Source organism: Acanthamoeba castellanii (assembly GCF_000313135.1).
Source record: "Acanthamoeba castellanii str. Neff unplaced genomic scaffold scf7180000084710, whole genome shotgun sequence".
Lineage (NCBI taxonomy): Eukaryota > Discosea > Longamoebia > Acanthamoebidae > Acanthamoeba > Acanthamoeba castellanii.
This window is the reverse complement of record NW_004457245.1, coordinates 48454-67858: the sequence shown is the minus strand read 5'-3', so window position 1 is coordinate 67858 and position 19405 is coordinate 48454. Positions and strand designations below refer to the sequence as shown.

Here is a 19405-nt window from a genome sequence, read left to right as displayed (position 1 = left end):
AAAGCTTTCTTGTACATTGTAAATCGCGCGTGGGTCGTGTCGTGCGTCGTGTGTGGTGTGTTGTGTGGTGTGTGTCATTTGGCGGGGGGGTCGTGGTGCTGGGCCTCCTCGTCGAGCATGTCGATGGCCTGCTGCAGGGTGTCCATCCACTCGGTCATCTCCTGCCGGTCCTTGGCGTGCAGCCAGTACGTGCGCTGCGACTTGTGGAAGATGCCAAAGCTGAACGGCCTGCGCACGACGCACACCGCACACACCGCACACACCGCACCCACGATCAAAGTCAATTACGCAACAGACGAACGAGAGCGAGTGTGGTGTGTGGTACTTCTTGGTCTCCTCTTCGGCGTCCATGACGGCGCAGCCGCGCAGGTCGAAGAAGCCCAGGGCCTTGTCCTTGCTCGGGTCGTCGAAGTAGTACATGCTCCCCTTCTGCAGGAAAAAGTACCTCTGCCAAATAATAACAAAAATAACATTAAATATAAATATAAATATAATAATACTAAATATTAATAAAATTATAAAATAATGAGTCGTGTACCCGCTTCCAGCTCTTTACGAGGCCGCCCTGCTTGGTCAGCCAGCCCTCCTACATAGTCGACACAAAATAAGTGCGTGTGGCCGTAGTGGTGTGTGCGGTCGTGTGCGGTCGTGTGTGGTGTGTGTGTGTGTGTGTCGTGGGGTGTGTTCAAGGTACCTTGGTGGGCGGGTCGCGGTGCTGGGCCTCCTTGCGGGAGTAGGCCTTCTTGCTCCACAGGGCGTCGCGCAGCCGCTGGCGCTGCTTCTTGACCACCTTGGTCGACTTGAGCGTCTCGCGCTCGATCTCGCGCCGCACGCCCTGCTCGTAGAGCGACAGCTGCCGCTTGAGCTCCTCCTCGCGCGCCTGCCACTGGACCCGGGCCTCGTCGAACGCGTCCTGCACCCGGTTCTTGGCCTCCTTTTCCTTGAGCAGCGCCTCCTGCATCTCCTGAATGCGACTCTCCACATTCCGCAGCTTCTTGGCGTCGATGTCCTGTTTTTTTCCGGTTTAGCGCACACGCACGACCGCACACGCACACGCGCGACGATGGGAGAGTACGTTCAGTGCTTGGGACTGTGAGACCTGACGACGCAGCTGATCCAGCGTTTCGAGCACACCTGCTCGTATGTGTGTGTGCGGTGGTGAGTGTGTGTGTCGTGTCGTGCGTGTCGTGTGTCGGCACCTATGGAGAATTCCTGGGCGACGGCCATGGAGGCCTCGCGTTCGATCTCCTTCGCGCTGCGGCAGCCGACGCCCTCGCTGGCCTCGACGTTGCCCGAGGTCCTGAGCTGGGCCAGCAGCTGGCTGGTCGAAGTCAACGCCGTCGGCCACCGCTCCTCCGGGAACTCGAGCGACAGCAGCGGGTCGTAGATGCGCGTACCCGAGTCGGTCCGCGACTTACGGGTCTCGTCGTCCCGCGTGCGCGTCACCGCATTCTTGTCATTTCCCGTCTTCACCACCATCTCCTCCGCCACATTCTCGCCGGCCGGCCGCTTGCTGACGTCATCATCACCATCAGACTTGCTGGCCGCCCGCGCCGCGAGCTTGATGACGTCAGCACTGTCGGCGAGGCCGGGCAGGGCCGAGGGCGACGATGCGGCGTAGCTGTCGAGGTCGCCCGACGACGTGAGGCGCGGGAGCAGGTTCATCACCGAACCACCCAACCGCTGGCTGGCCCTCGCCCCCGACGAAGCTTCGCCTGCGCCAGCGCCTGCGCCAGCGCTGCCCGCCCCGGCGTCCGACAGCGCCGCCTGCCCAAGGCTGCTGCGCCTGTCGCCGCCCAGGACCACCTCGCTACGCCGCCGGCTCCGCGGCTGGTCGCCCATCGCCGGCTTCGATTCATCCCCGCCGCTGCCGTCGTCGGTGGACTTGCTGGGCTTGCCTTGGTCCGGTCGCACGCGCTCGGCGTCCGCGTCTTTGCTGCTGACGTCACGTCCACCGCCGTCGTCGCCGGGCCGGGAGCGCCCGCAGTGCGGGCAGGTCCCGCCAGCTGCGCCCTCAGACCCCGTTTCCTTTGTTGTCGACGTCGCTGACGTCAGCCGATCTTGGCTGGTGGTCGCCGTGGCAGCGGCCGCGGCCGCTGCGGTCTGCTCGGCCACCATGGCCTGCCGCCGCTGCTCATCAGCGCTGTCGCGGGCGGCCTTGTCGGTCAACTCCTGCCTGATCTGCCGCTCGCGCTCGGCCGCGGCCGCCGCGAACGCGCGCTCGAGTTCGGCCAGCTCTTGTGCGCGCCGTCGTCGCTCGTTCTCCTCCTGCTGGCGGTGGCTCTCGTGCAGGAGGCTCAGGCTGGCTTTGGCCTCCTCCATCGCCTACGTCATTCACATCGTGTGCGGTGGTGTGTATGTGTGTGTGTGGTTGTGGTGTGTGGTGTGTATGTGAGCCAGGCGTTTACGGCGAGTCCATGCGTGCTGGAACGCACCTTTAGGAGATCTGAGTTGGTGAGCGCGAGCATGGTGGCCTTGGCCGCCTCCGCTTCCGCCTTTGAAAAAAAATGTGAGCGAGCGCGATGACGCGACACACGACACACACGACACACGGACAGGGAACTGCGTACATCGAGTGCGGCCTTCTGGGCCTCGTAGCGCAGCTCGGAGACCTGGCTCTTGAGGGCGTCCTCCTTGTCCTCGGCCTCTCGCCGCATCTGGTCCAGTTCCCTCTGCTTGGCTGCCAGCTCCTCCGCCAGCTTCTTCATCTTCTCTCGATCCTCTTCGGCTTGCTCGGCCGCCTACCACGCACCAACATGAGTTCTCTGCGTGTGCGTGTGCGTGTGCGGTGGTGCGGTGGTGCGTGTGCGGTGGTGCGTGTGCGCGGTGAGGCGCACCTCCTTGAGCTCGCGCGTGAGTTCATCGATGCGCATCTGGCCTTCCTCGCGTGCGGTCTCGAGCTCGACCTTGAGCTGAGCGATGTCCAGCGCATCGATCACGTCGCCGCCATTCTCGTCGTCGGTCGGCTCCTCCTCCACCTCGCCCTCGTAATAGGGCTGGTACCCGCCGCCGTCTGTCGTTGCCTGCGCGCCCTTGGCGCCGCCGCCAACACCACCGCCGCCGCCACTTGCGGCGGCGCCTTCGTTGAGCACCTTGTTCTCCATGCTCGTGATGCTCACACTCATCTGTGTTAACAAATGACACCACACACGCACACACACACACACACACACAATACGCGCGCAACTCGATGAGTCCCTGTGCGGGTGTACGGCGGGCCGACTAAATGTGTCGACAGGCAGACGTCTGGGGAGCTGGCGTACAAAGTTGGGTCGCGGCATGGAGGGCTTCCAGTTGGGTCCCTTGAGCTTGCGCAGCTCCTCCTCCAGATACTCGGCATACTTCTTCATGGCCAGCAACTCCCTGGAAACAACGTGCACGTCGCGCGCGATGAGAACGACTGTCGCACGCGCGTGTGCGGCGAAACGAGGCAAGGCCGGGGAAGGTGCGCACTTCTTGAGCATTTCGATGATCTGCAGCAGTTCGTAGTTGCTTCGCTGTCGGTTGACGGTGACGATATTCCGCAGCGACTTGGCCCTTGTTGGATTCAAGAGAGAAAAATAAAAAACGCACACACGCGAAAAAAAAACATGAGAACGAGCTTTGGGCGCCCAGAGGAGGAAAGCCAGGGGGAACGAGGAGCAGTACTTTTGGCCGAATCGGAGGGTCGACAGGGTCTGTTCGCCGTCGAAGGGGTGCGGCGAGCAGCACAACACCAGCGTCGTCTTGGCGTTGCCGCCCAGCGAATCCTGTGCACGACACACACGGCACACACGGCACGCACGGCACACACGGCACACACAGCACACACGGCACACACGACACATGTCGATCAAAGTCAACCACTTACTCATTCTGACTTCAGAAGGGAGGCGCGCGTACGCGAAGAATGTGGGTCAGCTTCGAGTCGCGGTAGGGGACGTGCGGGAGGCGCTCCGACAGGGCCTTGATGCAGTTGCCCAGCGCGGAGAGGGACTGGTTGATCTTCTTGGCCTCCTCGACCTGCGCGCCGGTCGCGCCCGAACGGAATATATTTTCCGATCCTGCATGGTGCGTGTTGCGCGTGTGTTGCGGTGTTGCGTGTGGTCGGGGTCAATGACTTGAATGTAGGCGGCAAACGTGGGCTGGGCCTTTCGCACCGGCCAAGTCGGCGAGGTTGAGTTTGCCCGTTTTAGCGGATCCGTCGGGGAACTTTTGGGTCAGCGTGAGCATGAACAAGCTAGCACGCACCACCGCACACAGAACAAAAACTCATTCGTTAACAACTACAACAACAGAAGTAAAAAAAACAATAATAGTGGCAATGACAATACCTGTGCGCGCGTGTGCTGCTGTCGTTCGAACTCGTGGCGCCGATTTGTCGAAACTGGGCGCCAAACTTGAGAAGCTCCATGACTTCGGACTCAGTAGACACAATCTGGTGGATAGGTTGCCTTCAGTGCTCGAGCAACGCGCGTTCAACACGCAGCCGCACGGCACACACACAAACGCACACACACGCACACGCACACGCACACGCACACGCACGCACACGATACACAGGTACTGCACAACGTACCTCTTCGGTGATGCCGTCGACCCACACGCCGCGGCTGGGCGTCTCACGGACTTTGAGGTTGGCGTTCTTGGGGTTGAGCAAGTCGCGAATGCGCTCCTTGTAGATCTCGAGAAACGAGCACTTGATCGCGAACTCAGTCTCCCGATCCCTCGTGATGTAAACAAACAATTGACTGTCGTGCGTGTGCGCGTGCGGTGGTGTGCGTGCGGTGGTGCGGTGGTGCGTGTGCGTGCGGTGGTGGTGGTGGTGCATGTGTCTCGATTAGAACTGCCGCACGTGCAGAAGAATCGGAGAGGGGGCACACGCACCTAATGGCACGCGGGATGATGCCCTTGAGGGCGTCCTTCTCGAGCTCGGGTCCGAACATGGTGTAGGTCTTGCCGGCGCCGGTCTGGCCGTAGCACATCACAGTGCCATTGTAGCCGTTCAACACGTCCCTGGGACACGCAGCGCACCGAACCCCCGGGCAAGTCAGTACGTGAGTGCAAGTGCCTGGGCGGTTCAGGGAGAGCGGGTGGCGGAAACGTACTCGACCGTTTCCTTGGCGATGTGCTCGTAGACTTGCTCCTGCGCAAGTGGTGACCACCACCAAGAGTGAGCGGTGCGTGAGTGTGGTGCCGACCAACACACTTGCCTGTACAACGTCAGTGTGTGTAGGGAGAGTAGTGTGCACCTGTGTTGCAGCGCCGTCATAGATCTTGTCAAAGTGGAAGTTGTCTGACGTCTTCTGCCCAATCTGCCGCCACCAGCCAAAGCACAAGAATGAATATTATATAATATTATATAAATAAATATTATTTAATTAGATATCTAAAAAATTTTCATAAATGAAAGTAATAAAAAGAGGAGAATTGTGGTGCACACCTGTTCTTTGGCGATTTCGATTTGGATGGGCGAGAGGATGTTGAACGAATACTTGTAGGTGCTGCTGGGCGGCTTCGCCGACTTGTCCTTGGGCACCGTGGGCCTAAATCGGCACACCACCCGGCAATTGGCGGTCTCCATTCCCGTCAGCCCGCCGGCAAACAGCGAGCCGGCGGCAGGTGTGGAAGGACTCGCATGAGCCATCTCTGTCACTGTCTGGACAGAGTCGAATCGAATGCTTGCTCACTTGACGTCGCAGCTGTTGCACGGCCAACAATACTATTCCGTTTCTCTATTTTTGTCGACAAAGAAATACAGTATTTTTATTTATTTTTTGGCTGGCGATTCTCGATTGCCACAAGATGCAGACGAATCCCGAACAGCAGCAGATTGTTCGCCAATTCCAGGCGATGCGCAGCGAGTGCAACGAGCTCGTGCAGAAGATTGGTGAATTGGAAATCGAACAAAACGAGCACCGGTATGGCAATTCAATTGCCCCTTTTTACAAGCCATTTTATTGCCATTTAAATTGCAAGCATCCGTTTCCTTCACCCCCCCCCCCCGGATTTGCTTATTTTCATTTCTGTAATTGCCAGGCTTGTGATTGATGCCGTGAGTGGCCTTGATGCCGGGCGACGATGCTATCGACTGGTGGGCGGCGTGCTCGTCGAGCGTACCGTGGGCGAAGTGCTCCCGGCCGTTCGCAAGAACCTCGAAGGCGTACGTCCCCCACACTCCTACCCTTTGTCGCTCGTGGCACACGCACACGCACACGCACCACCGCACGTGCACTCTCACCCCCAACTGACTACGTTGGTGTTCTGTTGTGCGGTACCTTGTGAATATGTGCAGATCGAGCAGATCCTGAAGACCCTCAACGCGTCGCTGCTGCAGAAGGACAAGGCGCTCAACGAGTTCAAGGTGCAGCACAAGATCCGAGTCATGGGCGAGGACGAAGACGAGGCGCCCGCGCCCCAGGCCAAGTCCTCCTCTTCCTCCAGCTCCGGCGTGTTGGTGTGAGATGGGGATATGGGGAGCTCACCTCCCGTTGCCCCCTCCTAGCCCTCCATCGATGGAGCCAGTCAACAATGCATCGCCACACTTTGGCCTCATCTTCTCTCACTCTCTAGCGTTGTTGTGTGTCCTTTTGACTGTTCTTCCATGCTCCTCCTCCTCCTGTCCACCCCAACAGAGTTGAACAACGCCGAGCTCCACAATACCAGGGCGCCGCGTGCACAAGTACCATTACATACTCGCGCACACACACCACCGCACACGCACAACCGCCATGACACTCACTCGGAACTGCTTGTGGTCGCACTCTTTTGCTGCAGCTGGCGAGAGGAGTTCCGACCCTGTATTTCGCAATGACACTCAGATGACTCAACACAGCACACGCGAGCAAGCACGTACCGAGCTATCATCAAATGCCCCGCGCTCACTTTGATCAATCCTGGCCCGCGTTTGTTCAGGCTTGAACGCGCCTGGTGGCAAGTTCAAGTGACTTTGGTCCGAATTTTCGCCCGAAGGGCTCCGCGGTACGTACCACATTATCGCCGCCAATCAAACATGTGTTGTCGGCTCTTTATAAAACTAACGGTTGCAGTGTGTTGCAAGTGACCGAGAGCTCCACCGCCGGACGATTGGGCGATCACGTTCTCTAAATGAAATTTCCGTACATTTGCCGAATCCTCCCGTTAGGTTTGTTTTTTATCGCCTTTTTTATGTTGGTTCTTTTTATCTCCGTGTCCCAACCAGGAATCTGTCGGTTTTAAAGCGAGTTGGAGGCAGGCCAGACCTCCATTACGCAACTTACCCCAGCAGGTACTCAACACGACACCACATACACTACGCACAGCCGAGACAAGACAAGAAGACTGCCACTTCGTCTGTAGAAGAAGGACTCAAAAAGAAGGATGGCCAGCCTGGGCAATCGTGACATCAGGGGCGAAGACCAGACGAACGAAGTCGATGAACAGAGGGAGCGAGCCCGCGATGAAGGCGTAGGAGGAGGCGGAGAGGAGGAGGAGATGGACGAGCTCGGCGGCGGGCGGGAGCCGGACCGGCGCGGACGCGAGATCGACCTCGAGGCCGACGGCGACTCCGACCACGGGAAGGAGCTGCTGCAGGCCGAAGAGCTGTTCGGCGTGGACGAGGAGCACCTGGGCGACATCGTCAGCAAGTACGCCAAGATCCACCAGCCGGTGCCGTTCTCGTCGCAGACGCCCAAGTGGCGGCTCAACCTGGAGTGGCACAACATCAACTACAAGGTGGTGATCCCGCTGCCGCCCAAGAGCTTCATCGCGCGGATGCTGCTGAAGCTGCCCATCCCGGCCAGCATCACCAACCGGTTCAAGAAGAAGCGGGAGATTCCCATTCTCAACAACGTGTCGGGGCACGTGCACGCCGGCCAGGTCGTCGCCATCATGGGTCCCACCGGCTCGGGCAAGGTTCGCATTCCTGTGTGTGTGTCGTGTGTGTGCGTGTTGGTCGTGCTAAAATCAACCCAATAAACAGACGACGCTGCTGAACGTGCTGGCGCAGCGCATCAAGTCGAACGTGACGGGCGAGGTGCTGGTCAACGGCGAGGTGGTCAAGGGCCGCCGGTTCAAGCGCCGGATGGCCTACGTGCTGCAGGACGACATCTTCTTCCCCAAGATCACCGTGCGCAACACCGTGCGCGACGCGGCCTATCTCAAGCTGCCCAAGAAGATGTCGTGGAAGGAGAAACGGGAGAAGGTCGAAGACGTGATCACTGAGATGGGTCTCCAGCGGTGCTCTAACACAATCGTCGGCGGCGCCTGGGTGGTATGTACACACGACACACACGACACACGACGCACACGACGCACACGACACACACGACGCACACGACACACATACGACACACATACGACAGGCACGACACACACGACACACACGACACACACGCGCACACACGACGCACACAACTGACTGGGCTATGTGGGAAATAGAGAGGCGTGTCGGGCGGTGAGCGAAAGCGAACAAACATTGCGACGGAGATTGTGAGCAACCCGTCGCTGATCTTCCTGGACGAGCCCACGTCGGGCCTCGACGCCGCGACGTCGCTCGGGCTCATCGTGTCGCTCAAGACGCTGGCCAAGAGCGGCCACACGGTGGTGACCACCATCCACCAGCCGTCGTCGGCCATGTTCATGATGTTCGACAAGGTGCTCCTCATGGCCGAGGGCGGCTGGGTCGTCTACTCGGGCAGCGCACGCGAGATCATGAACTACTTCAACTCCCTCGGCCTCTACGCCCCTTCGACCTACAACCCCGCTGATTTCGCACGTACGCATTTCCACACACACACACACGTCGTCCGCCGACAGCAGGAACACCTGCGGAACCGCACATGCACGCACGCACGCACGCACACACACATCACCCCACACACGCACGCACACACACACACACACATCACCGCACACGCACACAAACACGGCGCTAATGTGGGCGCAGTGGAGGTTGTGAGTTCAAACCAAAAGATCAAGGACGGGCGGACGGTGCGGCAGCTGCTGATCGACACCTACGCCGAGAACGAGAAGAAGGACCGGGAGGAGGGACACGGCGGCCACGCCGGCAACAACGGTCAGCAGTCGCTGGAGACCGACAACGCCGAACTCGAGAAGGCCTCGATCAGGGACATGAAGAAGGGCAAGAAGTTTCCGACGCCGTTCTACCAGCAGACCTACGTCCTGGCCAAGCGCACCTTCATCCAGCGACGGGGAGACCTGTTGGGCTGGGACCGCATCATCCAAGTCGCCATTATCTCCGTCCTCGCCGGCCTACTGTGGATCAGGCGTGACACCACCGGTAAGTGCAACACACACACACACACGACGACACAAAGACTCACGCTGGTATGGGGGAATGCAGAGGACCAAATCGCCGACCGAACTGGTTTCTTGTTCTTCAGCACGATGTTCTGGATCATGAACACTTGGTTCAACGCCCTCTACGCCTGTATGTGCTCCTTTGACGCACAAACACACACAGTTGTCCATGTGTGCGATTGCCTTACTCATGCATGAACGCACAGTCCCTCCCGAGCGAGCAGTGCTAAACAAGGAACGAGCGACAGGGTCGTATCGACTGTCGGCCTACTTTATGGGCAAAGTCGTCGCCGAAACGCCGCTCGAACTCGTGCTCCCCATCGTCTTTGCCTGCATCACGTACTGGATGGTGCGCACCTTACACCCTTACGCATTCCCAACATTCTATTGCATGTGTCGAGGTGTTGCAAGCAACGTGTGTCTCACGTTAAGTGATTCGTCTTACACAGGTCGGACTAGCACCAAGGGCAGATACATTCATCCTCTATATCATATATTTGTGTCTGTTCGCGCTGCTGGGCAGTGGCATCGGCCTGCTGATCGGTGCCACGGTGCTCGACGTCAAGAAGGCCCTGACGGCGTCGATCATCCTCGTGCTGGGCTCCGTCCTGCTCGGTGGCTTCTTCATCGCCCAGGAGAACCTGCGCGTGTGGATTCGGTGGGCGCGCTGGACCTCGTTCATGAAGTACACCTACGAGCTCATGCTGCTCAACGAGTTCGACCTGGGCGATCAGAACTACACGCCCTCGACGCCGTCCACCTTCAGCTCCAACCCGATCACGGGCAACGACATCCTCAACCGACTCAACGTAGAGACCGAGATCTGGGCCGACGTACGTTTCTCTTCTCTCTCTCTCTTCACATATGTTCCACAACTCACCCAACTCGCATGCAGATCATTTTCATTGTCGGAGTGATCATCCTCACGCGTTTCTTGGCCTACCTGTCGCTCCGCTTCCTCAACAAGCCCAAGTCCTAAACTTGTGGCTAGTCAGTCCTACTCGCTCGCTTGTCCTGGTTCCAATCAACAAAGAGAATTCCTGGCCTTTGGCCGAAATACCACGAATTCCTGTCATTCCTACCCAAAAGCGCGCCAAATGCAAAGCCGGCAAAGTCTGGGCTGCAGAGAGCGTGTAGAGAGTTGAAGAAGAAGAAGGAGAACAGACGTCTCGAGAAGAAGAAGTTCGCAAGACCTCCGTTGTCGTGCTGATGATACGAATCGACGTACCACTTCGCTTGGTCCGGCCCTCGCCGAGCATCAGAGGTGCCATGGCGGCTTGCGCTCTTCTCTTGGCCTTCGCGCTCTACGACAAGTACGACCCCCCTACGAGGTGCTACATCCGCATCGACCCGGTTCCTACGCTGCCGCCGCTCGAGGGTCGTAGGGCGGAGATCGTCGAAGAGCTGGAAGTTCTGCACGACGCCATCGTAAGCGACAACAAGACGCTGCGCATCTTGGAGAATTCGGTGCTGGCCGAACTCACCCCCAACCAGCTGGCCAAGAGGAAGCAACGCATTCGCACCGCGGTAGAGGCCATTGCGACGATGGAGGCGCAGGTGGGGCACCTGAGGACGGAGCTGGTGAGCGTCGAGAGGGAGATCGCCTCGTGGCTACGCGCCAAGTTCATCTACGACCACTTCGGCGGGTGGATGCTGCGGTTCGTGCGTACGGTACCACCCTTCAAGCTATTCACCTGCGGCATCTACGGCGAACACGACAAGCACTAGTGAGTCGTCGTCATCGTCAGTGTACGGTAAACCACGTCAGAGCTTCAAACATATAAGCTGGAGCGTAAGTAAGCCTGTACTCTTCCACGAAGAAAAAGAATGTTGAATCTAGCCCTGGGCACGGAAGCCCACCAATAGGAGTCTTTACTGGAGAATCGTAGGATATATAAACTGCTTTTAACTCAAAAAGTAAGTTGAGCTCGCGAAGATGAAGGATGAAGGTGACGAGGCCAACTCCAGGGCGCAGGAGAGGAACAGGAAAATCAAGGCCTGGCAGATGCGCGCGGCTCAATTCATGGACGGCAGCCGCCTCACCATCATCGTGAGGGGCCACCTCTACTGGGCCATGGACGGAGGCGCAGCGCACCTGGAAGGCCGAGGCCAGGCCACCATGATCCGCAACTCGTTCCCGTTGAGTGCGCTGCTGGGGCGACCCATCAGGGTCTTCTCCGATCGCAACGAGCGCGAGCGCGGCCTCACGGCGCCCCAACTCGCCGGCGTACGCCTCGTCTCAGCCCTGTTCGACGGCTTCCTCGACGGCGCCGAGGTATGTGTGGCCTCCCCACCAACTTTATTATATGTTATTTATTTTCTTTTCAATTAATGTTTTCCAGTTAGGGTCGAAGTTGGTGACCTTCCGGCCGGGCGACCAGCGGTCTGCGTACGCACGGACGGAGTACACCGCCCATGGCGCGCCCGGGTACGGCCAGCTCTTTGGCTTCCTTGACACGTTCTTACCATCGCCATAACACGACACACAACACACGAAACGCGCAGGAGTGTACCGTGGCTGATTCACATGTCACTGCCTTGCCTCGTTTTTGCCCCGCGTGAGACCCGTACGCACCGCTCTGTCCAGGCTTGCCTTTCACTTTATCAATTGTCCATTTACCATGCTGGCGTGCCTGTCGTGTTGTGCGCGTCGTGGGCCTCTGGTAGTGGTCACGTACCGCGGTGGCACGAACGTGCTCACAGCGCTGCAGGTGGCCTACTGCACCACAGTGTTCAAGCCCATTGTACAACGGATGGGCGTTGAGTTCGACGTGGATGTGGATCAGAGGTACCGCCATCTCTCTTTCGTTCTTTTCCTCGTCTCTCTAACCACCCGCTTTGCCTTCGTTCTTCGCCCGTAGCACCGGCGATGTACAGATGCGAACAAGGCCACTCGAGGACACCGTGCGACCCATCACCCTGTGTGAGCGCGGTAAGGTCGAAACAATCCACATTTGCTGCTTTGGTGCGTAGAAACCCCGCCAAGTAATCGACGATTGAGGTTACTCTCACTTTACTTGCGATTGTGCCAGTTACTGCGTCCAGCCCCAAGCACGAGGCTGAGAGAATGATCGTTGCAGCACAAAGTGTGATTGTGGACTACCTCAGCAAGCATGGTGCACACCCATCAGTCTTCTCCTGGATCAACTAGGGTGTATTAAACTCATGTCTCACATGGCACAGAGGAGCAACAAGTGCACGTCAAGGAGGAGATTGTTCTGGTGGACACAGTTGCTGATGGTGACCATATAGGTCTAATCATCACTGCTACCACCACCACTGGTTGCATCTTTGGCAGCTATGCACACAGCAAGAAGGTAGGCACCCATGCTCCCTCCTTTTTTGTTTGTGTGTCTGACAACACTTTAGGGCAAGTTTGCTGAGAAGGTTGCCAACAAGGCAGCAGCCAGCATACTGAAGAACTTGGAGTATGGGGGATGCACAGATGAATACTTGCAGGTATTTTTGTCATGTGTCCTGTTCAAGGCAATCCACTTTCTAGACTTACACTTATTTCTCCCACACAGGATGAACTGATAATCTTCATGGCACTGGCAGAAGGCACATCCAAGATCAAGACTGGGCCACTTTCACTTCACACAAAAGCAGCTATCTTCTTCACACAGCACCTCACTGGGGTATGAGCTAGCTTACATTTGAGCTTCTTAAGGAGTGTTCTGATCTATTGCCATCACAGGCAGAATTCCAGGTTACCCAGGCTGACACAGCAGATACATACTACATCCAATGTGAAGGTGTTGGTTTCATCCATGTCCTCCAAGGCACAAGTAAACATGCCAGGGAGTTATGTTGTGGTGGAAATCAATTTTCCTGTCTAATTCTGTACAGCACTGCAACAATCAGAATAAAAATGAAAACAAAAATTTAGAAGCCATCACACCATCAAGATGGACGCTCTGCCTCGTGAGCTCTGGGACTTCATCCTCTCATTTCTCCACCAACCAGTACCATCTGCTTTCATACAGTTGAATACCGTTGTGCATGATCTGAACAGATGGTTGGGGGGGGGGACAAAGAATGAAGTGGCGCGAGCAGCGCTGGTGTGTCGTGAGCTCTACGCCATCGTACTCGCCAACCCACACACCCACGCCGTACGTCCTGTCTTCTTTTATTTAGCAGCTATTCATTTATTCATTTATTCATTTTAGCTTTTATTGATTATTAATTGATCAATTGATTTATTTATTTCCCTACGAGGCCAGTTGGTGGGCCTCCCGCGTTTCGACAAGAAGGAGAGCAGAAACGTCGAGCTGCAGCACCACGGCAGGCGGGCAACCATCCGGCCCAAGCCCAAAAGCAGGACCTTCCTCTACCCGACCCCGGACCATGACGCGGCCTACGTCCACGCCACCTACACCGACCCGGTCGGGCCGGGGCCAGACACGGCCGCCAAGCTGCTGCACTTCCTCATCGACTGCGATCCAAGTACGCGCTGCCGGCGGCCTCTTCTCCGTTCGGAGTTAAAAAAAGAGGGCAAGCCGGAGCTAAACAAACTTGGCGCCAGGCACGCTCATGAGCGTGTCGGTGGTTTCTTCTGCGCTGGGCAAGGGGCCAGGCTCGGAGGTGACGAAGAAGATCGCGACGAGCCTCTTCAGCGATGGCGACATGCACACCTACGGCATGCCCGTCCTCCTCGAGTACGCACACGCACACGCACACGCACACGCACCATACCGCACGCGCTCACCACTCCAGTGCAGCGGGAAAGCGCGCAAGGCAGCGCAGTTCGAACGAGGCGACATCGTCAGCGTCCAGCTCGGCACGCGGTCCAACACCAACTCGCCCCAGAGCGGTCCCGGCTGGTCGCGGTACTTCCCAGGTGGTCTTCCGTCTTCATCGCGCACCACTCTCATCACGTTCACTCTCAACACCACAAGGGCGATCGAGGCCGCCGACCAGCTCAACGGTCTGTGGCAGCCCGCCGCCGTGGCCAGTGGCCAGCTGGACGTACACCCGTACGTGATCTTCTTCAAGAACGGCCGCATGGTCCACCACCCTGTGGTCCGTATCCCGCCCCCTTGCGTGCGTGTGCGTGCGGTGCGTGCGGCGTGTGCGGTGTGTGCGGTGTCAAGCTGACCGAGTCCGCAGGTGTTCTCAAGCCTTCAGGCCGCGCAAGGGTCGCTGCGCGTGGGCGTCTTCTTCGCCAAGGCCGGCGAGCGGGTGCGCCTGGTGGCACCGCCCGCGGCCGTGGTTCGGCAGCTGCGCGAGGCGCGAACGCAGCTGCGCGGCCCTGTCGCCGCCGACAACGACCAACACCACAACACCAAACACGAACGCACTTGGCACTGATCTCTAGTCGTGTTAGTAGTAGTAGTTGTTATTTTAATTGTTGTACTTATTATTGTTATTATTGGTTCTTGTTTTGGATGAAGAGGTAGAGGGTGTGGGAGAAGGCGTTGGCCAGCGGCACCCGCAGCAGCGCGGTCGTCAGGGACTTGACGTTGCCGGAACCCGGATGGAACGACTTGGCAAACCCGTGCCAGAACGAGTGATTCTCTGCACCCACCAGCGCCAGCACCACCAGCTCATGAGTGCGTGTCGTGTCGTGTGCGGTTGTTGCGTGTGCTGTGTGTGCCGTGTGTCGTGTCGTGTCGTGCGGTGGTGCGGTTATGGGGGTACCCAAGTGTTTCTGTCTGTACAGGCGAGCCCCGTCAAAGGGGTAGGAGGCCACCATAGCCGCGATGGAGGCCGTGATGCTCGTCACTGAGTTGACGAGCACGTCGTGCGATCGCGACGAGGAAGAAGAAGAGACGGAAGTGGAAGAAGCAGAAGAGGTAGAGGAAGTGGAAGTGGAAGAGGAGGGCGACGAGCCGTCGAAGAATGCAGAGACGTGTTGCCGCAGGTAGAAATAGAGAGGAAAATACGTCACGGACCACACCTGTCACAACACCGCGTCAGTTCAACACACGCACACACGCACACACACACGCACGCACACACGCACACGCACGACCGGTCAATGAAGAGGGAAGTGAACCGTGTCTCGGGTGATGACGGCCAGACCACCGCGGAAGAAGCCGGCGAGCCCGTAGCGCCGGTACACCTCTCGACAGACGCGCCCGACGGTCAGGTCGCTCTCCATGCCCGCCTGCAGGGGCACCTTGATGACGTTGACCGGGCTGGCGATGAGACCCAGGATGACGCCGACGCCCACGGCCGACCCGAACTGACTCTCGCCCGCCGTATAGCCTGCGTCGTTTCGCTGGAATTAGAAACACGCACACCGCACGACACACACACGACACACGCACGACACACACACGACACACACCTTTGTCGACGAGGACACGCTTGAGGACCTCCTGGGTGGGGTAGAAGGCCATCTGCTTGAGCGCGGTGGTGCAGATGTTGAAGGCGACGCCGTTCCAGAAGCTCCGCTTGGTGCCCAGCTGACCCATGTTCACGCCCTCACCGAGCTTGCGGCTGTGGAAGAAATACCTGCAGCAGCAGCAGCAACACCGACCAGTCGTCAGCGCTTTCCCATCAAAACGAAACAATTATTTCAATAATGAATAAAATAGAAATGGACATGATTGAATTGAATGTGAGAGTTGGATCTGATTACGTCTCCAAGGTAGAGAAATTGAGCAGATGGAAGCATAGAAAATTGATCAATTTATAACTAACAAATAATAGATCTCCCCCCCGCACTATTAAATTTAATTAATGTATAACAATAATGGTGGTACGCGTCCAGTACCGAATGCGCAAAACATCCATGGGGTGGAAGACGGCAGCATTGGCCACACCCACGAAGGTGCCTGTGAGGTACATCGACCACAACTCGCCGGTTGTGAAGTGGCCAGAAATTTGCCGCCTCCAGCCACCTCCATTTCCCTTGATCGAGGCTGTCCTTGTCGATGCGGCCTCATCGCCTACGGGAGGCGGCACCGACGGTCTATCCATTCAATTTGCGGCCGTGCGTGGACGCCGCCGTGTCAGTCACGTTACTACTAAAGAATAAAGACCGACACTAAACAAGTTCAAAACAATAAATCAAAATTCATCAATTCATCTTTTTTTTTTATTATTATTGTTTTTAGTGTGGTAGCGGCTGCGCTGGGGTGATAGAAGGAGACGATGACGATGATGAAGAGGAAGAGGATGGTGAAGAGGAAGAGGATGAAGAGGAGGAGCCACCTCCTCGACTCGACGGCCGCTGCTCCTCTTCGATTCGTCGCTGGGCCTGCTCCTCGAAGTAGGTGGTCACCCGCGTCACCACCGTCCACATGATCGCCTGCCCCGGCGCCAGTCGCATCAGTCGCGGCACCAGACCCTTCCACAGCGCAAACAACCCTGCGAGCGACACACAACACACACGACACGACACACACGACACGACACGACACGACACACCGCACACGACCATCAGTAACTGTAGCACCTAATGTGCGAAGCTCATAGTGGGAGTGATTGGTACCTTCTTCCTTGTAAATGGTGCCGATGGTGCCCATGACGCCTCGGTACTTGGGCGGCTGGCCCGGTTCGATCTTTTGCCCCATCAGCCGCGTCTTGATCACGTCCAGCGGACAGTTGAGACATGGGCCTGTGCGCGTGTGCGGTGGCGCGTGCGTGCGTGCGTGCGTGCGTGCGTGTGCGGTGAGGTGTGCGTGTGAGATAGAGAGTCAAAAAAAGAAGAAAGCGGGAGGGTATTAAAAACTGAGCTGTACCCATAGCGCCGGCGATTGCTCCCGATATCATCGTCTTCCACACGGCAATCTGCTTTCCCTCCTCTTTCTTCCACACCCACTTGTTGAAAATACCCACCACCTGGACATCGAACGAGCGAACGTTAGCCACCCGCGCGCCGTGTCCACAATAATAACAAAATAATAACAAATAACAACAAAAGGCAGGCCATCGAACCACGCACCATAAAATTGCAGGCTTGGTTGGAGCCGTTGCGGAGGGCCGTCGGCGCGACTCCCTTCCAGAGCGCTCTTACGCCCTCCTCTCTCAAAATTGTTACCGCTGTTGGACGTGCAAACGTTCATGAACACGACCAACGACACGACACGCACACAACACGACACCGCGGTGAGTCACGTGCTCGCATGATGAGAGTTGTAGGGTTCAATGCGAGTACCTGCGTGTACGGTGTTTTTGTACTTCCGGTTGTGGAAACCCTCCTGCTGTTGGAGTCGTGTCTTGATCACCTCGAATGGAGTCACGATGAGGAACGCCTCCAGCACGCCCGCACAAAGGCCTGCCCAACCAAGAGAGGTCAGCTACCGTCATATTTGTTGTATCGCGTTACCTGTGTGTGTGCCGTGTGTGCCGTGTGTGCCGTGTGTGCCGTGTGTGCCGTGTGCCGTACCTGATCCAAAATTGTTCCACATGACCATCTTCTCGCTGGGTTTCTTCTTCGGCGCACCACTCGGCGACGTGGCCTGGCTGCCGAGGAGTCCCCGGAAGAATGTGAAGCTGCCCATGCGTAGAGCATACTTGAGGGTGAGATGCGTGACAAAGGGCGTGAGACCCTTGTACAACGCACCGGCTCCCTCCTCCTTGTATATCGTCTTGGCGCAGTAGAGGAACGAGTTGCGATATCGACTATTACTGCAATGCCGCACACACCGACGCACACATGACACGACACGCACGACACCGGGGAAGAGTGTTGGCAAGAGCTTTTTGAAAGAAGAAGAGGAAGAGGAGGAAGAAGAAGGCACACCGACCTGTCCAACTGAAGGCGAGTCTTGGTGACGTCCAGCGGCTGCAGAAGGACGGCTTCCATCGCGCCGCCCAGCGATCCGGCCAACACCTTTTGCGCCGAAGCAGTCATTTTAGTCGAATCTAAAACAATAAACAATAAACAATAAACAATAAACAATAATAAATAAATAAATAAATAAATAGTAAACAATAAATAATTGATAATATGAAGCTAGGGAGAGTTGTGCTTGAGGAAGAGGAAGCGGAAGAAAAAGTGAACAGGAAGCGCGAAGGAGGAACGGATCCAACAGAGGAAGAGGTGAACAAAGAAGATAGGTGATGAGCGGGAGTGCACCTTAATCCAAGGGCTGATCAGTGGCGCTGCATTCTGAGGTTTGGGTTGAGTCTCCGGAGGAGCAGCAGGAGGGGAAGCGGATGTTGAAGTTGCCATAAATCCTGAATGAAAATCAAACAAACAAGGAATTCAAAAACATGAGGCAAAGATTTGGCACACAAAAGAGTGGCGGGTTGCGCGATTGTGACAAAATGGCATAAGATGAAAAAAATCACACGTCTTTATCTAGCTGCAAAATTAACATAGAAATCAAACCTGTACCTTCTACCAGTTTCGTGCACCCTGCCAAATTGGGTGTGTGATTCAGCTTCCTTTGTCCCTTGTGTGATGAGTAATCGCGCCGCCAGGAGGTGTGCGTCGCGGCGTGCGTCCTCTCTGCCTGTGCTTCTCTTTTTACTGCGTCGGAGCCCAACGTCCCAACCGTCTTGAAATTGGCTGTCAGACCATCATCGCGCGCGATTCGTGCGCGAATATAGAATTTTCATTTCCAGCAAATATGCTGACGTGGACGACAAAGTCCGGCGGAAATACCCTTTTTCCCGCGGCAGGTCTTGGCTGGCAAACACTCAGTTTGGGGGCTAGGCCTGGGCTTGTTGTCCATTACGCCAGAGCTCCGCGGCGGTTGCTGCGTCGCAAGACCACGAACTCAGCGCAACGCGCTACACGATCGCATCTGCTGCACATCAATCCATTGAACAAGAGCAGAAGAAAGACGGGCTAAGGCTGTAGAAGGATGTGGACGAGCTTGTGGAGCTATGCACCAACGCCCGAGCAACTGGCGTACCAGGAGAAGAAGAAGGCATTCGCGCGCCAGGTCGAATCGCTGGACCAGAGGATAAACGATCAAAGGCCAGAGGATGAAGACGAGGAAAAGCTGCGCGTGTACATGGCAACCGCAACCAACTCCTCTGCCACCACTCCCTCGGCTTCCAACCCGAGTAGTGCCACAAACCCATTCTCTGCGCCACCAATTTCGAATGTGGAGGACACTGCAGGCCCTGCCCCCACCCCGCAAGGTGGCAACGCGATTGCATCCACCACACCGTCCATCTCCAGCTTCTCCATCATTCCTAGCGTGGAGCTGGACAAGGCGCT

At 57.0% G+C, this 19405-nt stretch overlaps 8 protein-coding genes across 8 annotated transcripts in view; 5 read left to right on the top strand and 3 right to left on the bottom strand.

Annotated features, from left to right (window-relative positions):
• Positions 1–74: 74 nt before the first annotated feature.
• Positions 75–5626, bottom strand: ACA1_145230 (kinesin motor domain containing protein; the record flags this gene model as incomplete). Its single annotated transcript, XM_004332867.1, has 20 exons — positions 75–228; positions 326–447; positions 539–586; positions 695–1009; positions 1076–1134; positions 1200–2325; positions 2436–2495; positions 2571–2741; positions 2838–3125; positions 3264–3363; positions 3454–3537; positions 3649–3749; positions 3883–4043; positions 4140–4219; positions 4314–4417; positions 4559–4706; positions 4867–4995; positions 5088–5125; positions 5232–5294; positions 5423–5626. 20 exons carry the CDS (start codon positions 5624–5626, stop codon positions 75–77), a joined length of 3555 nt encoding a protein of 1184 aa, XP_004332915.1.
• A 158-nt stretch (positions 5627–5784) lies between these two features.
• On the top strand, positions 5785–6442 carry ACA1_145220 (prefoldin subunit 2, putative; the record flags this gene model as incomplete). The annotated part of the gene is made up of 3 exons (XM_004332866.1): positions 5785–5900; positions 6019–6142; positions 6275–6442. The coding sequence occupies 3 exons, from the start codon at positions 5785–5787 to the stop codon at positions 6440–6442; spliced, it is 408 nt and encodes a 135-aa protein (XP_004332914.1).
• An 896-nt stretch (positions 6443–7338) lies between these two features.
• ACA1_145210 (ABC transporter, ATPbinding domain containing protein) lies at positions 7339–10258 on the top strand (the record flags this gene model as incomplete). The annotated part of the gene is made up of 8 exons (XM_004332865.1): positions 7339–7872; positions 7940–8230; positions 8398–8734; positions 8906–9259; positions 9323–9409; positions 9486–9618; positions 9803–10112; positions 10175–10258. The coding sequence occupies 8 exons, from the start codon at positions 7339–7341 to the stop codon at positions 10256–10258; spliced, it is 2130 nt and encodes a 709-aa protein (XP_004332913.1).
• Positions 10259–10548: 290 nt separating this feature from the next.
• ACA1_145200 (uncharacterized protein) lies at positions 10549–11007 on the top strand (the record flags this gene model as incomplete). The annotated part of the gene is made up of 1 exon (XM_004332864.1): positions 10549–11007. One exon carries the CDS (start codon positions 10549–10551, stop codon positions 11005–11007), a length of 459 nt encoding a protein of 152 aa, XP_004332912.1.
• A 208-nt stretch (positions 11008–11215) lies between these two features.
• Positions 11216–13168, top strand: ACA1_145190 (RNA 3'-terminal phosphate cyclase; the record flags this gene model as incomplete). The annotated part of the gene is made up of 10 exons (XM_004332863.1): positions 11216–11554; positions 11622–11707; positions 11785–11846; positions 11947–12067; positions 12141–12244; positions 12312–12395; positions 12463–12596; positions 12649–12738; positions 12807–12917; positions 12977–13168. 10 exons carry the CDS (start codon positions 11216–11218, stop codon positions 13166–13168), a joined length of 1323 nt encoding a protein of 440 aa, XP_004332911.1.
• Positions 13169–13187: 19 nt separating this feature from the next.
• ACA1_145180 (uncharacterized protein) lies at positions 13188–14589 on the top strand (the record flags this gene model as incomplete). Its single annotated transcript, XM_004332862.1, has 7 exons — positions 13188–13244; positions 13317–13391; positions 13503–13725; positions 13805–13937; positions 14001–14108; positions 14178–14301; positions 14389–14589. 7 exons carry the CDS (start codon positions 13188–13190, stop codon positions 14587–14589), a joined length of 921 nt encoding a protein of 306 aa, XP_004332910.1.
• A 58-nt stretch (positions 14590–14647) lies between these two features.
• ACA1_145170 (carrier superfamily protein) lies at positions 14648–18085 on the bottom strand (the record flags this gene model as incomplete). The annotated part of the gene is made up of 12 exons (XM_004332861.1): positions 14648–14796; positions 14920–15178; positions 15278–15489; positions 15572–15723; positions 16001–16175; positions 16441–16596; positions 16721–16846; positions 16971–17070; positions 17174–17271; positions 17387–17506; positions 17618–17859; positions 17979–18085. The coding sequence occupies 12 exons, from the start codon at positions 18083–18085 to the stop codon at positions 14648–14650; spliced, it is 1896 nt and encodes a 631-aa protein (XP_004332909.1).
• Positions 18086–19027: 942 nt separating this feature from the next.
• The window catches only part of ACA1_145060 (actin subfamily protein), a gene marked incomplete at both ends in the record, with an annotated part of 1187 nt that continues 809 nt past the window's right edge, over positions 19028–19405 (bottom strand). Inside the window, 2 exons of the mRNA XM_004332860.1 lie at positions 19028–19063; positions 19095–19184. Coding sequence (XP_004332908.1) covers positions 19028–19063; positions 19095–19184 — 126 coding nt within the window. The remainder of the gene's footprint in view (positions 19064–19094; positions 19185–19405) is intronic.